The sequence below is a fragment of the Microcaecilia unicolor genome, chromosome 10 (genome assembly GCF_901765095.1).
Source record: "Microcaecilia unicolor chromosome 10, aMicUni1.1, whole genome shotgun sequence".
Lineage (NCBI taxonomy): Eukaryota > Metazoa > Chordata > Amphibia > Gymnophiona > Siphonopidae > Microcaecilia > Microcaecilia unicolor.
Window position 1 is genome coordinate 69706146 of NC_044040.1, and position 20487 is coordinate 69726632.

The 20487-nt window shown below is 42.2% G+C and overlaps 1 protein-coding gene across 1 annotated transcript in view; it reads right to left on the reverse strand.

Moving 5' to 3' along the window:
- The window catches only part of NELL2 (neural EGFL like 2), a 640124-nt gene that overhangs the window by 146570 nt on the left and 473067 nt on the right, over window positions 1-20487 (reverse strand). Inside the window, exon 14 of the mRNA XM_030216939.1 lies at window positions 9752-9874. Coding sequence (XP_030072799.1) covers window positions 9752-9874 — 123 coding nt within the window. The remainder of the gene's footprint in view (window positions 1-9751; window positions 9875-20487) is intronic.

Sequence of the window (20487 nt, forward strand, 5' to 3'; positions counted from 1 at the left end):
GAATAGGATGGAAGGTCCCTTCCTTTTTGGGCACTACAAAATAGATTAAGTTCCAGGACTGTGCTTGTGCTGAGGAATTGGAACTACTGCTCACAGGGACAGAAGCCACTCTAACGTGTCCTGGATGGCTCTGACTTTCCAGTGGGAATGACAAGGGGATTCCAAGAACAGATCTGGAAGGGCTGCTTGAACTCCAGAGCATATCCATCCTGAATAACTTCCAAGATCCACTGGTTCGAAGTAATGTGGGCCTACTTCTGAAGGAAATGTTGGAACATTGCTCCCAAGGTAAGCTGAGGAGGGCCCACAACACCTTGGAGTGGAGGAGTAGCCTAGTGGTTAGTGCAGCGGACTTTAGTCCTGGGGAACTGAGATCAATTCCCACTGCAGCTCCTTGTGACTCTGGGTAAAGTCACTTAACCCTCCGTCGCCCCAGATAAATCGCTTTGAATGTGGTTGCAAAAACTGTAGAAAAGCGGTATATGGAGTCCCATTCATTGAGAACAACAGGCCCCTCCAAAGGGACACCACCTTGTAGTGGTGGAGGGGCTTCTGTGTTTCAATGACTCAGAGGGCTATGCTGAAGGGTTTACCCATATCGGACAGGCCTCTGAGGAGAAACCAGACAAAGAGTGTCCCAAACTGGGAGAGTGGTAAGATGGCGACCTGAAGTTCGTATGCCCAACAGCCCAGCTGCCCTCTGAAGTTTTGTCTTCTTTACGTAAATTTCCTCTCTGCAAATTGCAGTTACCTTAACTAAGAGGAAGGGGACAACCGGCAGTCAGCGCCAATGGCCAGTGTTTTGTCCCCTGAGCAGCAAGTGTGGGACTGCTGCGCGACGAACTGCCCACAGATGAAAGGGTTGGCGAGTCCTTTGATTAGCGCCGGCGAAGGAGCGTCAACGCTCTTGGACCTGGAAAAAACAACTCCATCGCTCCCAAATTATTCAATCACCATGTCCAAAGGAGTGGAGGAGTTAGAGGCATATGCTGAAATGGAGGACGTTTACAGCAGAACCCGAATCGGCGGAACCACTCCTAAATACCTAAGAGAAATCAACTTGTAGTTTTTGGCTCCTGTGGAGGTTACATTGAATACCATCTGGAAGGCGCTTCAGGACCTAACGGTGACAGTAAATAATTTTGTTTCAGATATAATTTTATTAGAGAGTTACATGGACAATTTAACTGAACCCTTTGAGAGTGAAAAATTGATATAACAAATGATTTTACACGAGCAAGAAGTGGTTATGATCTTGAAAATGATAATAGACAAGAAACTTTGAATAATAAAATGAATATTATTATAGATGATTAATATCGAGATTATTGTTGTTCCCAGAGTTCTGGGTATGACTCCTAAAGTTTTCCTCAGAAATATTTCTTCAATTATTACTTTAAAAGGAGTGAAGTCTGAAAACTGGGATTACTTTAATCAGTGGGCTCTGAATTAGAGACTTAAGTATATGTATTGTTAAATAACTTCTGCTTTTTAAAAGAGAAGGAATGTAATCAGATCTATTATTTCTAACTAATATTGGACAATAAGTATGTTTTCAATGAAATGATTTGCCTATACACCGTATTGGCCTTGAAGAAGCCAACCAGATGATCAATGTGGAATAATGAATTAGATGAGTAATATCTGGGGATAATCAGGATAACACCATGTTTTTTTTCTGTTTACTGTTTAATTGATCTCCTTGTCTTGTTTCACTCTCCCTATTTAGTGGTCTAAGGAAGAAAATAGAATTACCTGACTGAAATAATTCCTATATATTACTTTCTCTGTATCTACATAAGTAATGCCACACTGGGAAAAGACCAAGGGTCCATCAAGCCCAGCATCCTGGCAAGTTGTTTTATTGCTTGTAAAATTTTAGATGGTTATAAATTGTGAGGCTGATGCTATTGTGAAGATGAAGCTCCCACCTCAGGATCCCAGGTCCCTCGTTCACTCAGGGTGAGCTGGTTCACAGTATGCAGATTTTATGCAAATTATTCTACTACCCCTTTCTGCTCAGGGTGACCTGCTTCTCAAAAGGCAAACACAGTCAGGTCTCACCAACAGGATACTTCTCATACAACTCTTTTATTCCCCCTTCCTGGGGCACACTTCTTCCAGCTTAAAACACTTTTACAAGCTTAAACAGTCCTTCCAGCTTAAACATTTTCTTCTTACTCAGTTCAATCTTCCAGCTTAAGCACCTGGACACACAGTCCTTCCTTGTAACATGGACACCCAGTCCTTCCTTGTAACCTGGACACACAGTCCTTCCTTGTAACACACAGTTCTTATACCTGACACTCTAGGGCCTTCTTACCCCAGCCAGCTTCCTTGCTTTGCACACAGTTCACCACCAGTCCAAAGGGCTCAGCCAGTACTTCTCATGGGGATCCTCCTGCTTCAGCTACCAGCTCTCTTCTTTAGCTGCTAGCTCTCCTCTCTCCCTCACAACTCAGGTGGGGTATTAAGTGGTTAATGGCCAAACAGGACCCAGCCCATAACCTGCTGCACCTGTTTCCATCTCCAGGACTCTCCTCGGTCCTAGTGACCTCCTGCTATACACCCCTTTACTGAATCCCTTTAGTGACTCACCCAGCCCTTCTCCCTGGACATTTTAGGGGAACAGCGCCCTCTAGGGGCCTAACCAGGGTAGGACAGCCTCTCCCTTCTCACAAAATTAAAAAAAAAAAGAGAACAACAGGTCTAACTGAGGATAAGGTATCCTGAGAACTACATCCTCTGAAAGAAATAACCATGCTGAGCACTGCCAGACTTGCCTGGGCAATAGTGCCAAGCCTCTTGAAGCCTACCTCGCATCAAAGAACCTTGTCCAGCCCCCTTGGGCCTGTCTTCCGGCAACCGAGGAACCTTGGCCTTATCTAAACCCTTCACCAGCCCTTCACCAAAAAGCATGAATTCCTGAAAACGCAAGGAACAAAGCTTGGATTTGGAAGCCACATCCGCCGCCCAATCACACAGCCAAAGCACTCAATGGGCAGCAACCACCAGAGCCATATTCTTTGTGTAGGCTCTGAAGAAATCATAAAGAGCTTCAGCTAAGAAAGAAGAACCCATCTCCAATTTTGCGACCTCCTGGACCACCAAGCCTCACTCCCTAGAAGGATCATCTAAGACCCTTTCCAACCAGCAGAAATATGCTGTGGCCACTAGACCATCAAAAATGACCACTTGTAGAGTTAGTGCTTAAAGATCAAAGCTCGTAACAGAATCTCCATTTTCCGATCCTGAGGATCCTTAAGAGCCACTCCCCCATCTACCAGGATAGTGGTCTTCTTGGTGACTACCATGACCAGTGCATCCACCGTAGGAGGTTTTAAGGACTCTCTATCTGCAGGAGGAATGGGGTAAAGCTTAGTCATCGCACAAAGCACCTTACAAGGGAATCTGGTAAGTCCCATTCAGTGTGTCCATCTCCCAGAGGTCTTGATTCATAGGGAAGGTTCTAGGCAGTTGCCTGATCTTTAACCATAGGATCCACCTCTATGGGTTACCTTCAGCAGGAAGCTCTTCATCAAACTTAAGAACTGAGGTGGCCTGAGAAATCAGCTCCGCCAATTCTTCCCTTTAGAAAACATGGACAATAGAAGGGTCTTCACAAGGAAGGAGCAGGTTCTCTCCAAAGTCTGACATAGGCTGGACCTCACCATTCTGCTCACTTACATCCTCAAAATCATCTACCCAATCCAATCTGTTTCATTTAGGAGGCTCAGGAGCAGAATCAGGAGCAGACCGTGCTGGGAAAGAAGATTCAGCAGATCTCCCTGACTGCTAGGCCTGGTAAAGGGCCCAAATGAACTGTGGAGGAAATCCAGTGACTCCCAACACCTGCTTGTACCCCCCAGCTGAACTGGGCTGACGATGATTTTCTGGGATCAAATGAGAAGGCATATTTGAGGCATGGGATGGACACATAAAGGGCACTGCAGACAAAGGCAGACCTGAGGCATTTGACGTCCCTCCAATGGTGGCTGTTCTCGCCGAAGAAGAGGACACTGTCAAACTAGCGGCCTCCTAAGTACAGGGGGGGGGGGGAACAGTTTGACTGGGCCTGTCCTTTTTTTTAAGTGGTTGCTGTTAAGTGAGGTCAGGCTCTCAAGGCTCCAGGGAGAGACAAGGCCGAGGCACACAGGTCCTCCTGGCAGGTGGGGGAACAGGGCAGAGGGACCCGGCTACCAGGGTGTACATCCCAGGGGTAAACGTGGTCCCCACGGATCAACAATCCCAGAATACCAATAAGTCTAGTAAACAGAGCTCAGAGGCTTTTTTTTGGTTGTTTTAATTAAAGAAATTAAATTAAACTACAAACTAGCCCCCTCCCCCCCCCCCCCCCCCCCCCCACCCTGGGACAAATCCCCACTCGAGCCTACCAGACCGGCTGCAGACTGCACAGGCTGCTTGTCTACCATCTGTTGAGACTGAGAACATACTGGCTGGCTGAGGGTGGGCACAGTACTCTTATACAAATATCAAAATTCTAGTGTTCTCAGTCTCCATCTGCTAGTAGGTGAGCATAATCTATCCATCAGCATCTGGACTGGTCTGGAAGCTGACGAGGAAATATGTATTAACTATAAGAAAGCCTTTAATAGCATCCTATACTCTTGATAATGAATTGCCATTAAATGTACAAAATAAATCCTCACTATGTTGAGTACTTTAGGCTCACCAAGAAAATTTGACAAAATATACTCGATCAGAAATAAGACTCCCTTATTAACTCATTGGTCTACAGATTTAGCCTTAATTCTAAAGATGATGATGATCTAGAGGTAACTGTTTGTAGATGACTTAAAGTTCTATGGTTTCAGTGGGTCAACAGTACTGAAACAATTCCTTGTAATGAAAAGCTTTGCAATTAGCATAAGGATAACTTTTGGTCTGGACAAACTTGCTAAGGTAATTTGCCTTAGAGGAAAAACATTTCTCTGACTTGAACAGGAAGGTGTATATAAGTATCTGGGAACAGAGGAAAAGCAAACATTCAATGCATGGAGATTTTAAAAGACTGGACGTATAAAGAAGAAAACTCCTCCATACCCAAGAGGTGATCTGTAAGAATCAGTGTATGCTAGGACAGTACATTCCTAGATCCAAAGGAGGAATGGTCCTCACAGAAATAGATTATGCATACAGAGCTACTATTATAGGCCTCCAGGCTACCAACAACATCATCATCAGGCCCAAATACACAAAGATATTAAGGTATGAAATTAATCATCCAGGATCTGTCTTCACCCATAAACTTGGATATGCATTCTGATAAATAGAAAGAAGGAGTGAAAATTCACCAGTACATTAAACCAAATACATGCAGGTAAGGAAGCAACAGAATTTCCAAACTCTTTAACGAATTAGATCAGAAAAGAAGAAAAAGCAGGTGGCAAATGCACAAATACAGTGAGAAATACAAAATATTATTCTAGGAACCATATGTCAAAACCATACCGATATATCAACGGTTAAGAAGAGGTGAACTGAAACGTGATCGTTAGTTGCAGCCCAGGATGGTGATTGATATGGTTCACAGCAAGCATAGAATAAATGGTAAAACAGACATATGTAGATTCTGTAATGATAAGCTGGAAATGGTTGCTCATCTCCTAGCTGGCTGTGGCGTTCTGATGGGAAAAATTCTATATACAGACACAATAAGACGGCATGCCTCATCCATTGGAAACTTTGTAAATATTAGAACATTGCTGTACTGGAAAAGCACTGAGGTCATAATCCTAAAAGAACTGTGGAAAATGAAGAGGATGTGATCACCCGGGACATCCTCATTTCAACAGATAAAAAGCTCAATTTACGAACATAGGACATAATGGTACAGGAACAAATACCATGAGAACTGTACTGATAATGTTAGTGTCATTATGAAGAGATTAATCTATGAATTATATGGAGAGGGAAAAGATGTTCAAGTACCAAGAAAGATAAAGAAAAGGTAGCAGAAAGTTACAGAAACATATCCCATTGTGCTGGGTGCCACAGGCCGTTTAAAAGTAATTTCCAAGCACACTTTGATAGGCTGCCTATATAATATTATATCTTTTAAAAACTCCAGAAGGAAACTCTCTTTGGCATAATGCAAACAACTATGGCGAGCATTAACAGTGAATTTTAGAGATTCAGATCATACTCCACTGGCTTAGGAGTGTGGTTCATTACTATCACTGTATGCATAAAACTAACCTCTTTCAAGACATTTTAGTAAACTCTGCATATGGTGCTCAAAGTTACAAGGCATTTAATGCCAATAATTGGGTGCTAACAATCAATTATTGGCGCTAATTGGCAATAATTTGAAATTACACGTGCATCTTTATAGTCGGCATTCTATAAAGATACGCGCGGATCTTAAAAGGAGATGTGGCCATGGGTAAGACATAGGTGGGTCAGGAGCATTCTTAGAATTTGAGCAGAGTTTTACAGATTGTGGCAGATCTGCGCCTAATTTAGGTGCAAGGATTTCCACCAGATTTCAGTTGGTATAAGTCCTTGCACCCAAAATTGGGTGCAGATCCTGGTGCTAAGCGCATTCTATAAACAGCACCCAACTTGGAGCGACATTTATAGAATAGTGCTTAGTGCTCATTATTTTGGCATCCAAATTTACTGAATTTAGTTCATTACCTCCCCGAGAGGTTGTCTGGATTACATACTGGAGGATATTTATTGCAAGGATTTTGGAAAGACATTTTGATAGATAGGAAGGGCAGTTTCATAACATGGTGCCTGGGTAAAGAAAGCACATAGGCACATATGTTGCACTTATTTTATGAAAGTAACGTGCACCTATTGTGCTCATTTTCAAAGTACATAGACTTACAAAGTTATGTGGAGGGGAATTTTTGATATAACGTCTAAGTCTAACTTTGCATGTTTTGCTAAAAATGTCAGAATTCAAGTGGGGAATATAGCCATTTTCAAAACAAAAAAAACATCTTTATTTTTTTAAATGGCTATGTATTTGCTAGATGTTTTTGTGCTCTATGCATTTACCTTTTTGGTCCATTAAAAAAAAAAAGTCCAAGTGAAAAACGCACAAAGTCAAGCCACTGGGATGTAGGAGGAGCCAGCATTCTTTCATTCCATTATGGCTGTAAAATGTCCAGCGTTAGGAACACCCTAATCCTCCAACAAACCCCCTTGTGATTTGGATTAGAGAGCTGCACGGGAACGGGGTTCGCGGGAATCCCGCGGAACCAGCGGGATTCCTGCAGAAACGGAGGCAGTTCCTGCGGGGTTCCCGTGGGGATGGAAGCAGTTCTGCGGGGTTCCCGCGGGGACAGAGGCAGTTCCTGCGGGGATGGAAGCAGGTCAGCGGGATTCCCGTGGAAGTATAAGCTGCACCTGCACCAGCCTCATCTACCGAATACCAAGGTCTTTGAGTGCTGTCTCCTCCTCTTCCTCTTCTTCCTTGCTTTAACAGCACAAATGTGGAAAGTCTTTCATTAAGGAGGTGGTAGAGTCACAAATGATGACGGAATTCAAAAAGGCATGGAATGAATACAGAGGATCTCTAATTAGAAAATGGAAGTTATATAAAACCTAACCTTAAATGGTTGCATGTGGGTGGATGTGTCAAGTGACACTTAGATGGCGACTCTGGCTGTGATGAACTAGGGCTGATACCTGGCAGACTTGTATGGTCTGTGTCTCATACATGGCAATCTGGTTTAGGATGGGCTGGAAAGGGCTTAGACATCAACTTCAGTGGCTGGAACATGAGGACAGTGCTGGACAGACTTTTACGGTCTGTGTCCCACAAATGAGAAGACGAATAGACTGGAGTGGGCTTCAACAGCAATTCCAGTAGTTGTAACATAAGGATAGGGCCAGATAGATTTCTGTGGTCCTTGTTCCAGAAACACGAAAGAAAGACCATAATCAAGTATATAATATCACACTCATTGATTTAATGATGAATTGATAATGAGTGTGACTATTGGGCAGAGTGGATGGACCGTTCCGGTCTATTTGCTGTCACTTACTATGTTACTATTAATCCTCTTTGCTCTCAGGCTGGTGCACAGACCTCAGCTCTGACACAGGCACAAGAATCAGATGTCACATGACCTACTGGCGCGTGCATGTGGCGACCTCTCAGCACACAATGCCAGTGAATCAGTGACAAATCTTACATGTGCGCACCAGAGTGTTCCAAGTTCCAACTTCCGTTCCTTCCTTGCTTACAGTGCTGTGGTTCAAATCCAGAGACAGACTGAGGGAGCTGACTGGAATTTTCTTTTATGTACCTTTAAAGTTTTACGGGGATGGGTGGGGATGGGTTAAATTTTTGCGGGGACGGGTTGGGATGGGTTAACGTTTTGCGGGGATGGGTGGGGATGGGTAAGATTCCAGCAGGGGCGGGCAGGAATGGGTAAGATTTCTGTCCCCGTGCAACTCTCTAATCTGGATGCACTGTGGGCAAATTGCATAGATCAATGTGTGCAAAATAGGTTTTGAGAAGAAATTTGTCCAAATGCTTCTTTATGAGCCCCATAGTCAAGAGGGACCAGGGCATTCTAGGGGCAGTGCCTAAATTTATCTGTATAAGATGGCAGCATTAATAGTGGTCCTATAGTAACTTTATACAAATAACTTATTTGTATAACTTTAGGACAGCAAATTCAATGGTCCACCTTATACAAATAAATTGGCTGACAGTTTGCTCAAGGCTACACTTGAAATTCTCAGTAAGACTTGCTTAAATAAGTCCACTGGAGACAGCAACGTTCTTGGCTCCAAGTGAGCATGTAGTTTACAGAATGAGTATGGATATGGGTCATGCATTTGAAATACCCCCTTCTGAGGTACAACCCATGTCATTTGTGTTATAAGGTGCTTTAGAGTGAAGTTCTTTACTTTGACTGGCAGGCCCGATAGGTCAAAACATGGTCGTGTTGAGTCTTGGATGTTGGACAATAAACTTTTAGAACTTTTGGAGCATTGTCTGTTCAGTTTTTGAGTCATCTTCGTTGTGTCTGGTGTGAATTTAAAAAAATGACCAGTTACTGCATAAAGGGTCTGGAACTTAAAGTTTTCAAAGTCTCAGAAAGTGTGAAGCTAAGATCTGCAATTACCCCTGCTGCAGAGTCTGAACAAAATCCTGAGTTTGCAGAAATAGCTTTGCAGAAGTTAGCTTTCCTTCTCATTTCGCCCATGGGGTAAGCTTGAGCAATGCCTGTGTTTTCCATGCTTGACAATTGCTGACCAATCCTACACCAAAGGTTCACCAGACTGCACCAATTCTCCAAAAATCTTTGTAGAAGTGGAGCTTTACAAACTACTGACTTGTATGCTTGCAGAAACTGGAGGTATCGCTCAATTGTCTGGGCTAAAGGAAACATTTTCTAGTGAAGGGGAAAGGAGAATGGAAATTCCAGGTAGACCAGAGTTTAGAAAAGTTGCAAAGCCTCAGAGGATAAGGGTTGCAGAGCCAATCCTGGGGGTTCTGAGGAAATATTCCTGATTCTCCCCTTATGCTTCCCTATGAAAAAGTAAGTTTTATCTATGGAAAATTATAGGCAGTGCTGAAAATGGGAGTTCCATGCAATACATCCTCTCCCCAGAACACCATGTTGGATCTCATATCAAATTGTTAATGCAATGCACACCACATTTAAGTTGTACCTACATTAAAGAATTAGCTATATTAAGGCTAAATTCTATCAGCTCTACGGGAGACACAGGATACACTGCATGTTTACTTAAGTCTTACCTTTACATACGGTCCCATTTCCTATATATCCTGTCTGGCAGATACAGTTGTGCCCGCCCACGGTGTTGAAACAGAGTGCATTTTCATCACAGTTGTGTTGGTTTGTGGTACATTCATCATGTTCTGCAATTGACAGAGTAAGTGGTTGTTAGAAAGAATATGTTTGACAGCAATATAGGACAAAATAATGAGGGTAGTATGAAAATAATGAATGAGGATAACCATAAAATCTCAGTGTTTGTTAAAATTCATTTCACAGCTGTGCAGCACTACAGTCTGGACAGCATCTGTGATAGACAGCTGCTAATTTAATAGCACTTCTCAAATTTTTGAAACATGCTAAACAAAATCCTACCAGGGCAGGGAAACCTGTATTATCGAAACAAGATGGATGTCCTTCTTTTGTTTTGATAATACGTTCGGGGACGCCCAAATCCTGAAATTTTTGGTCATGGGAGGAGCCAGGATTCGTAGTGCACTGGTCCCCCTGACCTGCCAGGACACCAACCGGGCACCCAAGGGGGCACTGCAGTGGATTTCAGAAATTGCTCCCAGGTACAAAGCTCCCTTACCTTGTGTGCTGAGCCTCCCAACCCCCCCCCCCCAAAACCCACTGGGGTGGGAGGGGGTTAGTGACCACTGTGGGAGTAAGGGGAGGTCATCCCTTATTCTCTCTGGTGGTCATCTGGTCAGTTCGGGCACCTTTTTGTGCCTTGGTCATAAGAAAAGCAGGACCAGGTAAAGTCATCCAAGTGCTCATCAGGGATGCCCTTTTTTTTCCATTATGGGTTGAGGACGCCCACGTGTTAGGCACACCCAAGTCCCGCCTTTGCTATGCCTCCGACACACCCCCGGGAACTTTGGCCGTCTCTGCAATGGAAAGCAGTTGAGGATGTTCAAAATCGGCTTTTGATTATACCGATTTGGGCGACCCTGTGAGAAGGACGCCCATCTTCCAATTTGTGTTGAAGGATGGGCGACCTTCTCTTTTGAAAATGAGCCTGATAGTTATCTTGCTTTCTCATTCAATTCCACTGGGCCTCAATCTTTTACTTTTACAGTGAAAATCTATGACAGTGCATATCCTTTTTTATTTTACTTAAAATATTTTTATTTATTTATAATAACATAATAACAACAAAGAGAAAAATTACAAATTAAAAAAAAATACATATTATCCAGATACTGCATACTACAACAGGACAATCCAGAAACAGGCCATCAAGTAACCTCTTGAAAATAATGCATCAAAGGATTCCAGACCTTTTCAAATTTATGTAGGCAGTTTGCTTTTTCTGTAGCCCATATTTAGCCATTAGACACACTGTGTTCCACTATATGTTACATGTCTACCTGTGTTGCATCTTTACAGCACATTAGGATTATTTTAATTGCAGTTAAAATCAAAATGTCAAGCAGTTTCTGATTAAACTCTGACAGATCTTGTTGAAGATCCACAGAACGAAAAATCAGCACATGATATGTCAAGGACCCTGAGAAAGAGAGAGTTTGGCTTATGGTACAGCTTCAAATATTCACAGTAAAATAATATGGCTCAGAGTGCCTGTATATTTAGTACAGGACCAGTATTTTTTTATTTCTTTGTGGACTGATCTTAGTTTGTCCAGGGTCCACAGCACCCAGTGCAGTATGAAGTAAGCTGACTGGGCTATCGTCATCAATTTAGATGTCTTTGTAACTCTAGACCAAACAGTAATCTATTGTTCTAGACTCAGGGTATAATTAATATCAAATTCCTAAACTGCTTCTAATCCAGAGACCTTATGAAATTTCTGCTTTTGGAGGATTTTATACCATGCAGATGCAATCCCCCTACTCACAGACCCTTGCTCTACACAACCTGGTTCTAGGTCCAACAGAGTATTGGCATCCAGCTCACACATGAGGCAATGATGTTTAGCTTTTAACGCATATTTTGAACATAGCTCCTTGAAGCTGAGCCATCTGAACATATTGCAGAAATTTCCCAACTTCCAGATACCCGTTTGTTGCCAGTCTTTCAAACATACACCCTCACCTTGGATTTTGAATCGAATGTTATTCCAAATTGGCAGGTACATGGATCAGTCCCACCTAGTAATCACCTTTGTTTCTGTTCGATGAATCCCATGTATAGTGGTGAGAAGTATAGGGCTCACATGATGGACAGACTGCAGAGCCATTTTCAGCAGATAATATAATGGAATAGGTAGTGTATATTCCTTCCTTTACTAGGCCTGTAATATGGCCCTGTTAGCCATCAGTTTTCCTAGCCTTGCTGTTATCAGCATATTTTTAGTCTCTTCCTGCAGCTGCATGTAAGCTACAGTGCTTTCTCAGTAAATTGAAAGTATATGTTACATGTCAAGGTGACACTTGGGAGGAAATGAGGCTATGCGGCCCATATATGGCAGATACAATTGGATATAACCTTGGTGGTGATGAGAGACTGAGGACCCTGCGAGTCCAAGATGTTCCAACGGAAATATGTGTTCAGAGAAGAAGGACACCAGGCGTTTCATACCAGCTTGCTACATGGTTTTGGCACGCTGTGATCACGCTTTACTGATAAGAAATTAGCCAATTGCCACAAAGTGTGCATGTGAACACAAGTAGGAAAGGATGGTAGAATACAGGAAATTGCCATTTTTGTATATTACTATATTGTGTGATGGAAGGAAACAGGAAGATCCATATATGATCATAAGTTAGTTTAGGGAAAATCACATGATTTAGGAGAAACGAAACTTACAACAGTATATATGTGATGGCTAGGAAAGTTTTTGCTGAACAGTTTTGCTACTCAGTCTTTGTGCCTGGCTTTTCTGTGTGACAACCTGCTCCAGAGAGAACAATTATTTTGTATTAGCTTGGTGAGATACCAATAAAGATTTTTACTGGCTGCACCTATATCTAAGTCTGATTGTCTCTCTTATTCCAGCCTCTAGGGTTGAAGTGTTTTCCCCTCCCCAGGGGCAAGGGACAGGATTACACAGTAGATATAGTTCCTGTTCAAAACACAGCTACAGAGGAACATATAGAAGATCTTGCTGTATGACCCACTGAGCTCCTTGGTGAATGATGAAAGCCACATGGTAGTCATAAAAACTAGGGAAGTTAATGCCACCAAGCTTCTTGGTGCATTTCAATTTTTAAGCCGCTATCCAAGGCAGCTTGTCATTCCAAAGATAACACAGGAGCATTTTCTCAATAGCCTTATAAGTTGTATGAGAAAACATTTTGGTCAGCATGCTCAATGTGTAATTTGCTTTTGGTACAATCATCATTTTGATGGTGTCCAGGGAGCCCCACCATGACAAATGTAATGGGGTCTACATAGAAGTGAGTTTCTTAACTGTTGCAAGAAGTTGTATCATGTTCTGCTGGATTGTGTCCTTTAGATGAGATGCAAATTGTACACCCAGATACTTTATGCTGTTCAGCGCCCATTGTAGGTTATATTTACTTATAGCAGAAACCATGTCCAGACAACTGAGTGGTAGTGCAGTATTAATCTTATAATCTGAAAGAGTAGAGTATTGCGCTATTGTATCAAGTATAGCAGAATAGATTCAGATGTGGTGTATTAGAGAACATCATCTGTGTATGTCGATACGTTGTTCACATTCTATCTAATGGCAATCAACAATGGCTGCAAAGTGATGTTGGAGAGAAGGGGTGAAAGGGGACACCCCAATCTAGTTCCACAAGAGGGTTGGAAAGGTGCAGAAAGAGAATTATTGGCTTGCAATCTGATAATAGGCATAGTATAGAGAACTTGAACCATAGATATGGAACGAGGCGAGACACCGCATGGTTTCAAATAGATAGGGGCACTCAACCCTATCAAAGGCCTTTTCAGCTAAGGTGATCACAATGTATAGGACAGTGTCCTGTTGAGCCTTCATTAAAAAAAAGTCTGGTGTTGTCAGTTGAGTAGCGTCTATTCATAAAACCAGTTTGGTCTCGCAGGATAATCATAGGTAAGAATCTTTGCAGATAGTGGAGCACATGATCTGGTGCGGGAGGTAATGGTGCTGGGGCTGCTTGATAACAGTGATCATAATGTGATCGGATTTGATATTAGCTTTGAAGTAAGTATACATAGGAAATCAAATACATTAGCGTTTAACTTTAAAAAAGGAGACCACGTAAAATGAGAAGAACGGTGGAAAAGAAACTTAGAGGAGCGACTGTGAGGGTCAAAACTTTACATCAGGCGTGGATGCTGTTCAAAAACACCATCCTGGAAGCCCAGGCCAAATATATTCCGCTTGTTAAAAAAGGAGGACGGAAGACCAAACGAAAGCCAGCGTGGTTAAAAAGTGAGGTGAAGGAAGCTATTAGAGCTAAAAGAAAATCCTTCAGAAAATGGAAGAAGGAACCGACTGAAAATAATAAAAAACAGCATAAGGAATGTCAAGTCAAATGCAAACCCAAGCTGTAAAGGTCTTATATATAAATTTACCTATGCATCCAGCTTCTCCTATATAAGCACACAATTGTGGAACGCACTACCAAAAGCCTTAAAAGCGACCTATGACCATCTAAACTTCCAGAAAATACTAAAAACCACCCTGTTCAAAAAAGCATACCCTCCCGATCCAACCTAAAGAACTGACCTTGGCTACACAAGAAAACCGAAGCACATATGAACACAACGCTACTCTCCCACCTTACGACTATTACTGTGACTTTGCCATTTAAATTACATCTTATCACAACATCACATTGTATTTGTTCACACCGGAAATGGCAAACACCTTTCCCGTACTATGTAAGCCACATTGAGCCTGCAAATAGGTGGGAAAATGTGGGATATAAATGTAACAAACAAACAAATAAATAAATAAATTTAACTGGCCAGGAATGGCTCCTGACCGGTTAAATAAATAGCCTTAAGCCAGCAAAGCGCTAATATTCAGTGCGAGATAGCCGGCTATCTCAGCTGAATATTAAACGCTTAGCAGATAGCCAGGTCACCAGCTATGTAGTGTGACATAGTCGGTTAGCGCCAATATTCATTGGCTGACTGGATAAGTTCAGCGGCCTGACAGACCTACATAAATAGCAGGTCTAACTTTGGCCACTATAACTTAGAAGGTCAGCTGATGAATATCAGCTTAACCAGCTATGTAAGCAGCTCAAAAAAAAAGAAAAAAGGAAATTCAATGCTGATCGCTAGATATCGCTTCTGCATTGAATTTCCAGGTTCACCGCCGACCATGGGAGTTAGCCGGGCTTCCTCCCACGGTCTCGATATTGGCCCCATTATACATAGTAAACTATATGAATAGTATAATACCCTTCTCAAGCAGCTCACATGGGCAACAGCCTATATGATATACCAATGAAGTGCAGGACAAACATGTCACACAAAGCCATTCTTCTTTTTATATTTCTACCAGCATAATAAGGAATGATTAAGGTTATTTGGAGCGGATTTAGACAAACATATGTCTATTAGACTATCGGACTGGAATACCCATTGGTTGTGAATGAACCACAGATCACAGAGAAGGATCAAGTTGGGTGAGACACTACTTTGTGCACAATAATGTCCTTGAGGAAACAAAACAAACAGGTACAAGAAACTGCACCACTTCAGGAGGCCTCCATCTATGAGGGACATTCTGAGTCCAAAAATTCTTCCAGAGACTTTGGGTCTGTAAACCCACAAGTACAGTTGTATAAGATTACTTGCATCCTGACTGGGCAGTACATGTCATACTTTGCATTAACGGCTTTCAGACATGGATGCAGTGCCAGTAATTGCTTTCATAGGTGCACAGTACTTTTATTGAGGCCCAGAAAGAATAGTTTGCCCTTCATACTTGATCGGTGCCTTCAGTTTTGCTTGTTGCATGATTTCCACTAATTGGTTGTATCTCAGCAGCTTCATCATAAATGGTCTAGGGTACCTTTCATTCTGCATGTGGTGTGATGGGGCTTGGTGAGCCCATTCAATTTAAAAGTCTCCATCAAATTTAATATCAAGAAAAGAGTGGTTCAACAACTCCAAAAATCTGACAGCATTATGGCCCTTTTTGCCTTTTGGGATACCCAGTATGCACAAATTGTTCCTTTGAGATCCGTTATTGAGATCTTCCAGAACTCCTAACTGCAATCGTTTTGATGTTTCTCTGCAGGTATGTTATGATGAACTGCATGAACCCTGGCCTCGGCTGTATCCAGCCTGGTGCGAAAAACAGCCATATCATCTTTCAGTGCAGTAAGTTCGGTCTTTATTTCTGCAGTGTCCTCTTTAGTTTTGGAGATAAGCTGTTTAACTGCCCGCAGCTCCATCATAATGATTTGCAGGACATCATTTTTTGCAGATAAGGAGACTCAGATTTATGCCACTTACCACCAATGGAAAAGGAATTCGCCACCTCAGCTTTGCCAGTCTTCCCAAATGCCATGCTGTATATGTTAACATACTTGTTTAGCGAAATTCAAAGTGCCAATTAGGCTGGAAAAGGAGACTTTTTAGGAATTTTTCTAGAGCTCACTCCTTATCCTGCCATCCTTCTTGGTGCTTATTAGTGCCCCCGACAATACATATCCTTAATATAGGCACACCATACCTATCTTACCTTGAATCTTGATCCCCTATGATGTGAGGATTTACATCAACTTAAACCTGGTATAAATACTTGTGCCTAAATTAGGTGCAGATCCCCCAAATTCTATAATGCCCTTGACCCATCCATACCCTCTCATGGCTATGCTCCCTTTTCAGACCTGTGCAGAAAAATTTACGCATGCATCTTTATAGAATAGTGACTATAAAGAGCGCACGTAGATTCCAATTAGTGACAATAATTATTAGTGCCCAATTATCATGCTAATTGACTTGTTAAGTAATTAAGTTGTGCACGCAGATTGGGTGCATACGTAATTTTGAGTGCTATATATAGAATTAGGGGGTATATGCAAGTACAGTACTTTTCTCTTTCCCTAATGGACTCATGATCTACGTTTTTGCAACTGGGACAATATAGGTGACTTGCCCAGGGTCACAGGGAGCTGCAGTTCTCCAGGATCTCAGCTTACTGCACTAACCATTAGGCTATTCCCCCACTCTTTGAGGGGCCACAAATTGGTCCTAATGAATATTCATGAGATGGATTTGCATATATATAACCTCTTTTATATACAAATCTGTCTTATACATACTCATTAGTGTTAGATGTTAGCAGGTAATAATTGCAAGCTATTGATTTTTATTATTTTGGGGGGAAGGCGCATGCCACGAGCAGGAAAGGGGTGTGGAAGTGTAATCCAGTTAGTATACACATTAGCATGTGCTAACTGGATAATGTAGACAACATGAGAGCACTTATGCCCTAATTCTATATATAGTACTCAAAATTGCATGCACAAATTTGGATGTGCATCCTATTTGCATGTGAAATCTAATTTCTAAATGAACTAATTAGCACTGATAGTTGGGTGCTAATAATCAATTATCTCTCTATATAAAACGCACCTCCAACATTCTAATGAAGCCTCACTTTCCCCAACATTCTAAAGTGAGGCGGCAGAGACCACTTTTTGAACATCAGTGTTTGCCCCGCCCACGCGCTGCTGATTGGCTGTGCCTCAGGTGATGCACACAAAGTACGGTTCCACCTCCCAGACACTCACATGGACTTAGAAACCACCAAGCCTTTGAATGGGACCGGTGCTGCAGACGAGCAGGAGTGGGACAGCAAAGAAAATGCAGCGGCGTTCAGGAAAAAAAACAAACACACACGAGTCCCGCCCCTTCCTGAGGAGGGGGTAGCTACCAGCACGGGGACCAACCGCGAGGAAAGCGCGGACGAAGAACGCCACTAAACAACAACTACATCGCGGACCTTACTCTGCAAGCTGTTCATGTGGTGAGTCTCCAAGCCGGCGTTCAGTGCCTACAACAGAGACTTCCAAACACATGCGCCCTCAGCCCCGCCCCCCCTACAGAACGCCACCCACATTCCACACTAAAACCAAACCAAACCCCCCCAAAAAACCACCCAAACGGAAACCTCCAGCGCCCAACCCCCCCCTAAAAAAAACGGATCACAGCCCACCTGAGTGCCCAGCTGAAATCAGTGCCTACAAGGAGACCTCCAGACACATGCGCCCTCAGCCCCGTCCCCCCCTACAGAACACCACCCACATTCCACACTCGAAAAAAACCCATATCTACTCCTACTGCCTGCCTGCAACGGATTCCTCTGGTTTCAACAAAAATACAAGTGCCTACAAATACCACATCAGAGTGCCCTGCTGAATTAAGATTACTGTATCACACTCACACACAGAGAATCACCCCCTACCAGCCACAAAAAAAAACCCACATCTAATATGGACAATCAGCATCACTCACTAACACACATACATACAACCAAACTGCCCACCACCCAAAATGCCACACACTGCCATGGACAGACAACATCTTGCTTTCACACTCATACACACACACTCCCTCCCCAACCCCCTTAATACAAAAACTGAAACAGTAAAAACCTACATCTCTCTCTTACAAACACCCACAGACTCCCATAATCCCCCCCCCCAAAACACAAGCACTCATACAGAACAACCCTACCCCACAAACACCCCCCTACAAACACCCCCCCACAAAATGGCACACACACCTACAGACACCCAGAACCCCCCTCAAAACCACAAACACTCATACAGAACAACGCTACCCTACCCCACAAACACCCCTCCCCCCAAAAAAATAGCATACACCCATAGACCCCCACAACCCCCCCTCAAAACCACAAACACTCATACAGACTTTACAACTTAAAAAAAAAACTCTTTTCCTTTTAAAAAAAAATATATCCCTTAATATCAAACAGAAAAAGAAAACAAAACAAAAAAAACACATGCTAGCGCCCGTTTCATTTGTTTTGGAAAAGGCCTTTTTTACTAGTGTGTTAATATTTGTGCAGGTCTTGCGGGCTAATGGATTAAATACTTGCTTTCCTACCCTCTTCCTATCTGTATTTTGTAGTTCCTTTCCTCCTAATTAATTTTTGTTGATTGGTTTTGTTGTGAAAAGCAGTATATCAAGTGATTATTAAACCATAAAGAGTATTAAACCATATTTATTGATACAAAGGTGTGATCACATAAACCCAACATGGCCATGTTTCGCCTAAAATTGCTTATTATCAAAAAATTGTCCAGTGTCCCATGGTTTAAAAATTTCTATGCAGTTTCAAAAATACAATCCCTTCTGGATAAGTATCTTAATAAGAAACCACATGGATATCTTTATATCTTATAATTTGAGCCTGTTATGGTCTATATCTATAAGGTGTCCCAATGAGTGATTTCCTATGAAGACATTTTTTATGTACATATATTGTACAGATATAGGAAAATGTGATGGTATGTGTTTTTGAATCTTTTATTCTATTTTGTTTCAGTGTACATTGTAGATTCTGTCTTTTCTTGCTAGACATATTTTTTAAATGTTTATATGCTTATGATATATTTATGCTTTTGCTTTTATTTTATTGAATTGTGTGTAATTTTACATTACTTGTGTGTTTTTGTTTTAGAAATTTATCAGCCTCTGATCTTCGATCCTAGGTGATGTAGCCACATTGGGTTTATGTGATCACACCTTTTTATCATTAAATATATATATTTTAGACCTTGGTTTAGTGTCCTTTTTTGCCTCGAGTGTGCATTTTATGTGTCTGTGTTTTTAAAAATTCATTAGGGGTATTCCGAAAACCCAACAAATTTGCGTCCCTCAAGGACTGGAATTGTGCACCCCTACCCTAATCCCTTAGGTTCCTATGACCATGGCAGGATTTAAACTCAACTTTATTTCCTTCAGGCCTTATGGACAGGTGTTGCATTATACAACCACTGCCCTAAGAATGGTGGGGCTGTCTTTGTCTTAGGTTGATCAGTTGATGGCACACAATGGTTTATTTATTTCTTGGCATTTATTAACCGGCTTTATGAAGAGATTCACTCAAGGCAGTGTACAGCAGGTTAAAGTTCAAGATTGTTTGGCAGCTGGAACCTTATGAGAGATCCCAGGTGTTTTGTATGGCGATACAGGCAATGGTGCTAAGTCATCTGGACCACTGAAAGGAGGTGTTGATGCCCCTCTACAAGTCGTTGGTGAGGCCCCACTTGGAGAACTGTGTTTAGTTTTGGAGGCCGTATCTTGCTAAAGATATAAAAAGACTGGAAGCAGTGCAAAGAAAGGCTACAAAAATGATATGGGATTTGTGTTGCAAACCGTACGAGAGACTTGCTGACCTGAACATGTATACCTTAGAGGAAAGGAGAAACAGGGGTGACATGATACAGACATTCAAATACTTGAAAGGTGTTAATCCTCAAACGAACCTTTTCCGGAGACGGGAAGGCGGTAGAACTAGAGGACATGAATTGAGGTTGAAGGGGGGCAGACTCATGAGTAATGTCAGGAAGTATTTTTCATAGAGAGGGTGGTGGATATGTAGAATGCCCTCCCACGGGAGGTGGTGGAGATGAAAACGGTAATGGAATTCAAACATGCGTGGGATAAACACAAAGGAATCCTGTTTAGAAGGAATGGATCCATGGAATCATAGAGAAGATTAGGTGGTGACGCCGGTAATTGGGAAGCAAAACCGGTGCTGGGCAGACTTCTATGGTCTACGTCCTGATCGTGACTGAATAGATATGGATGGGCTGCAGTGTAAATTTTAAGGGGTTTTGACATTAGC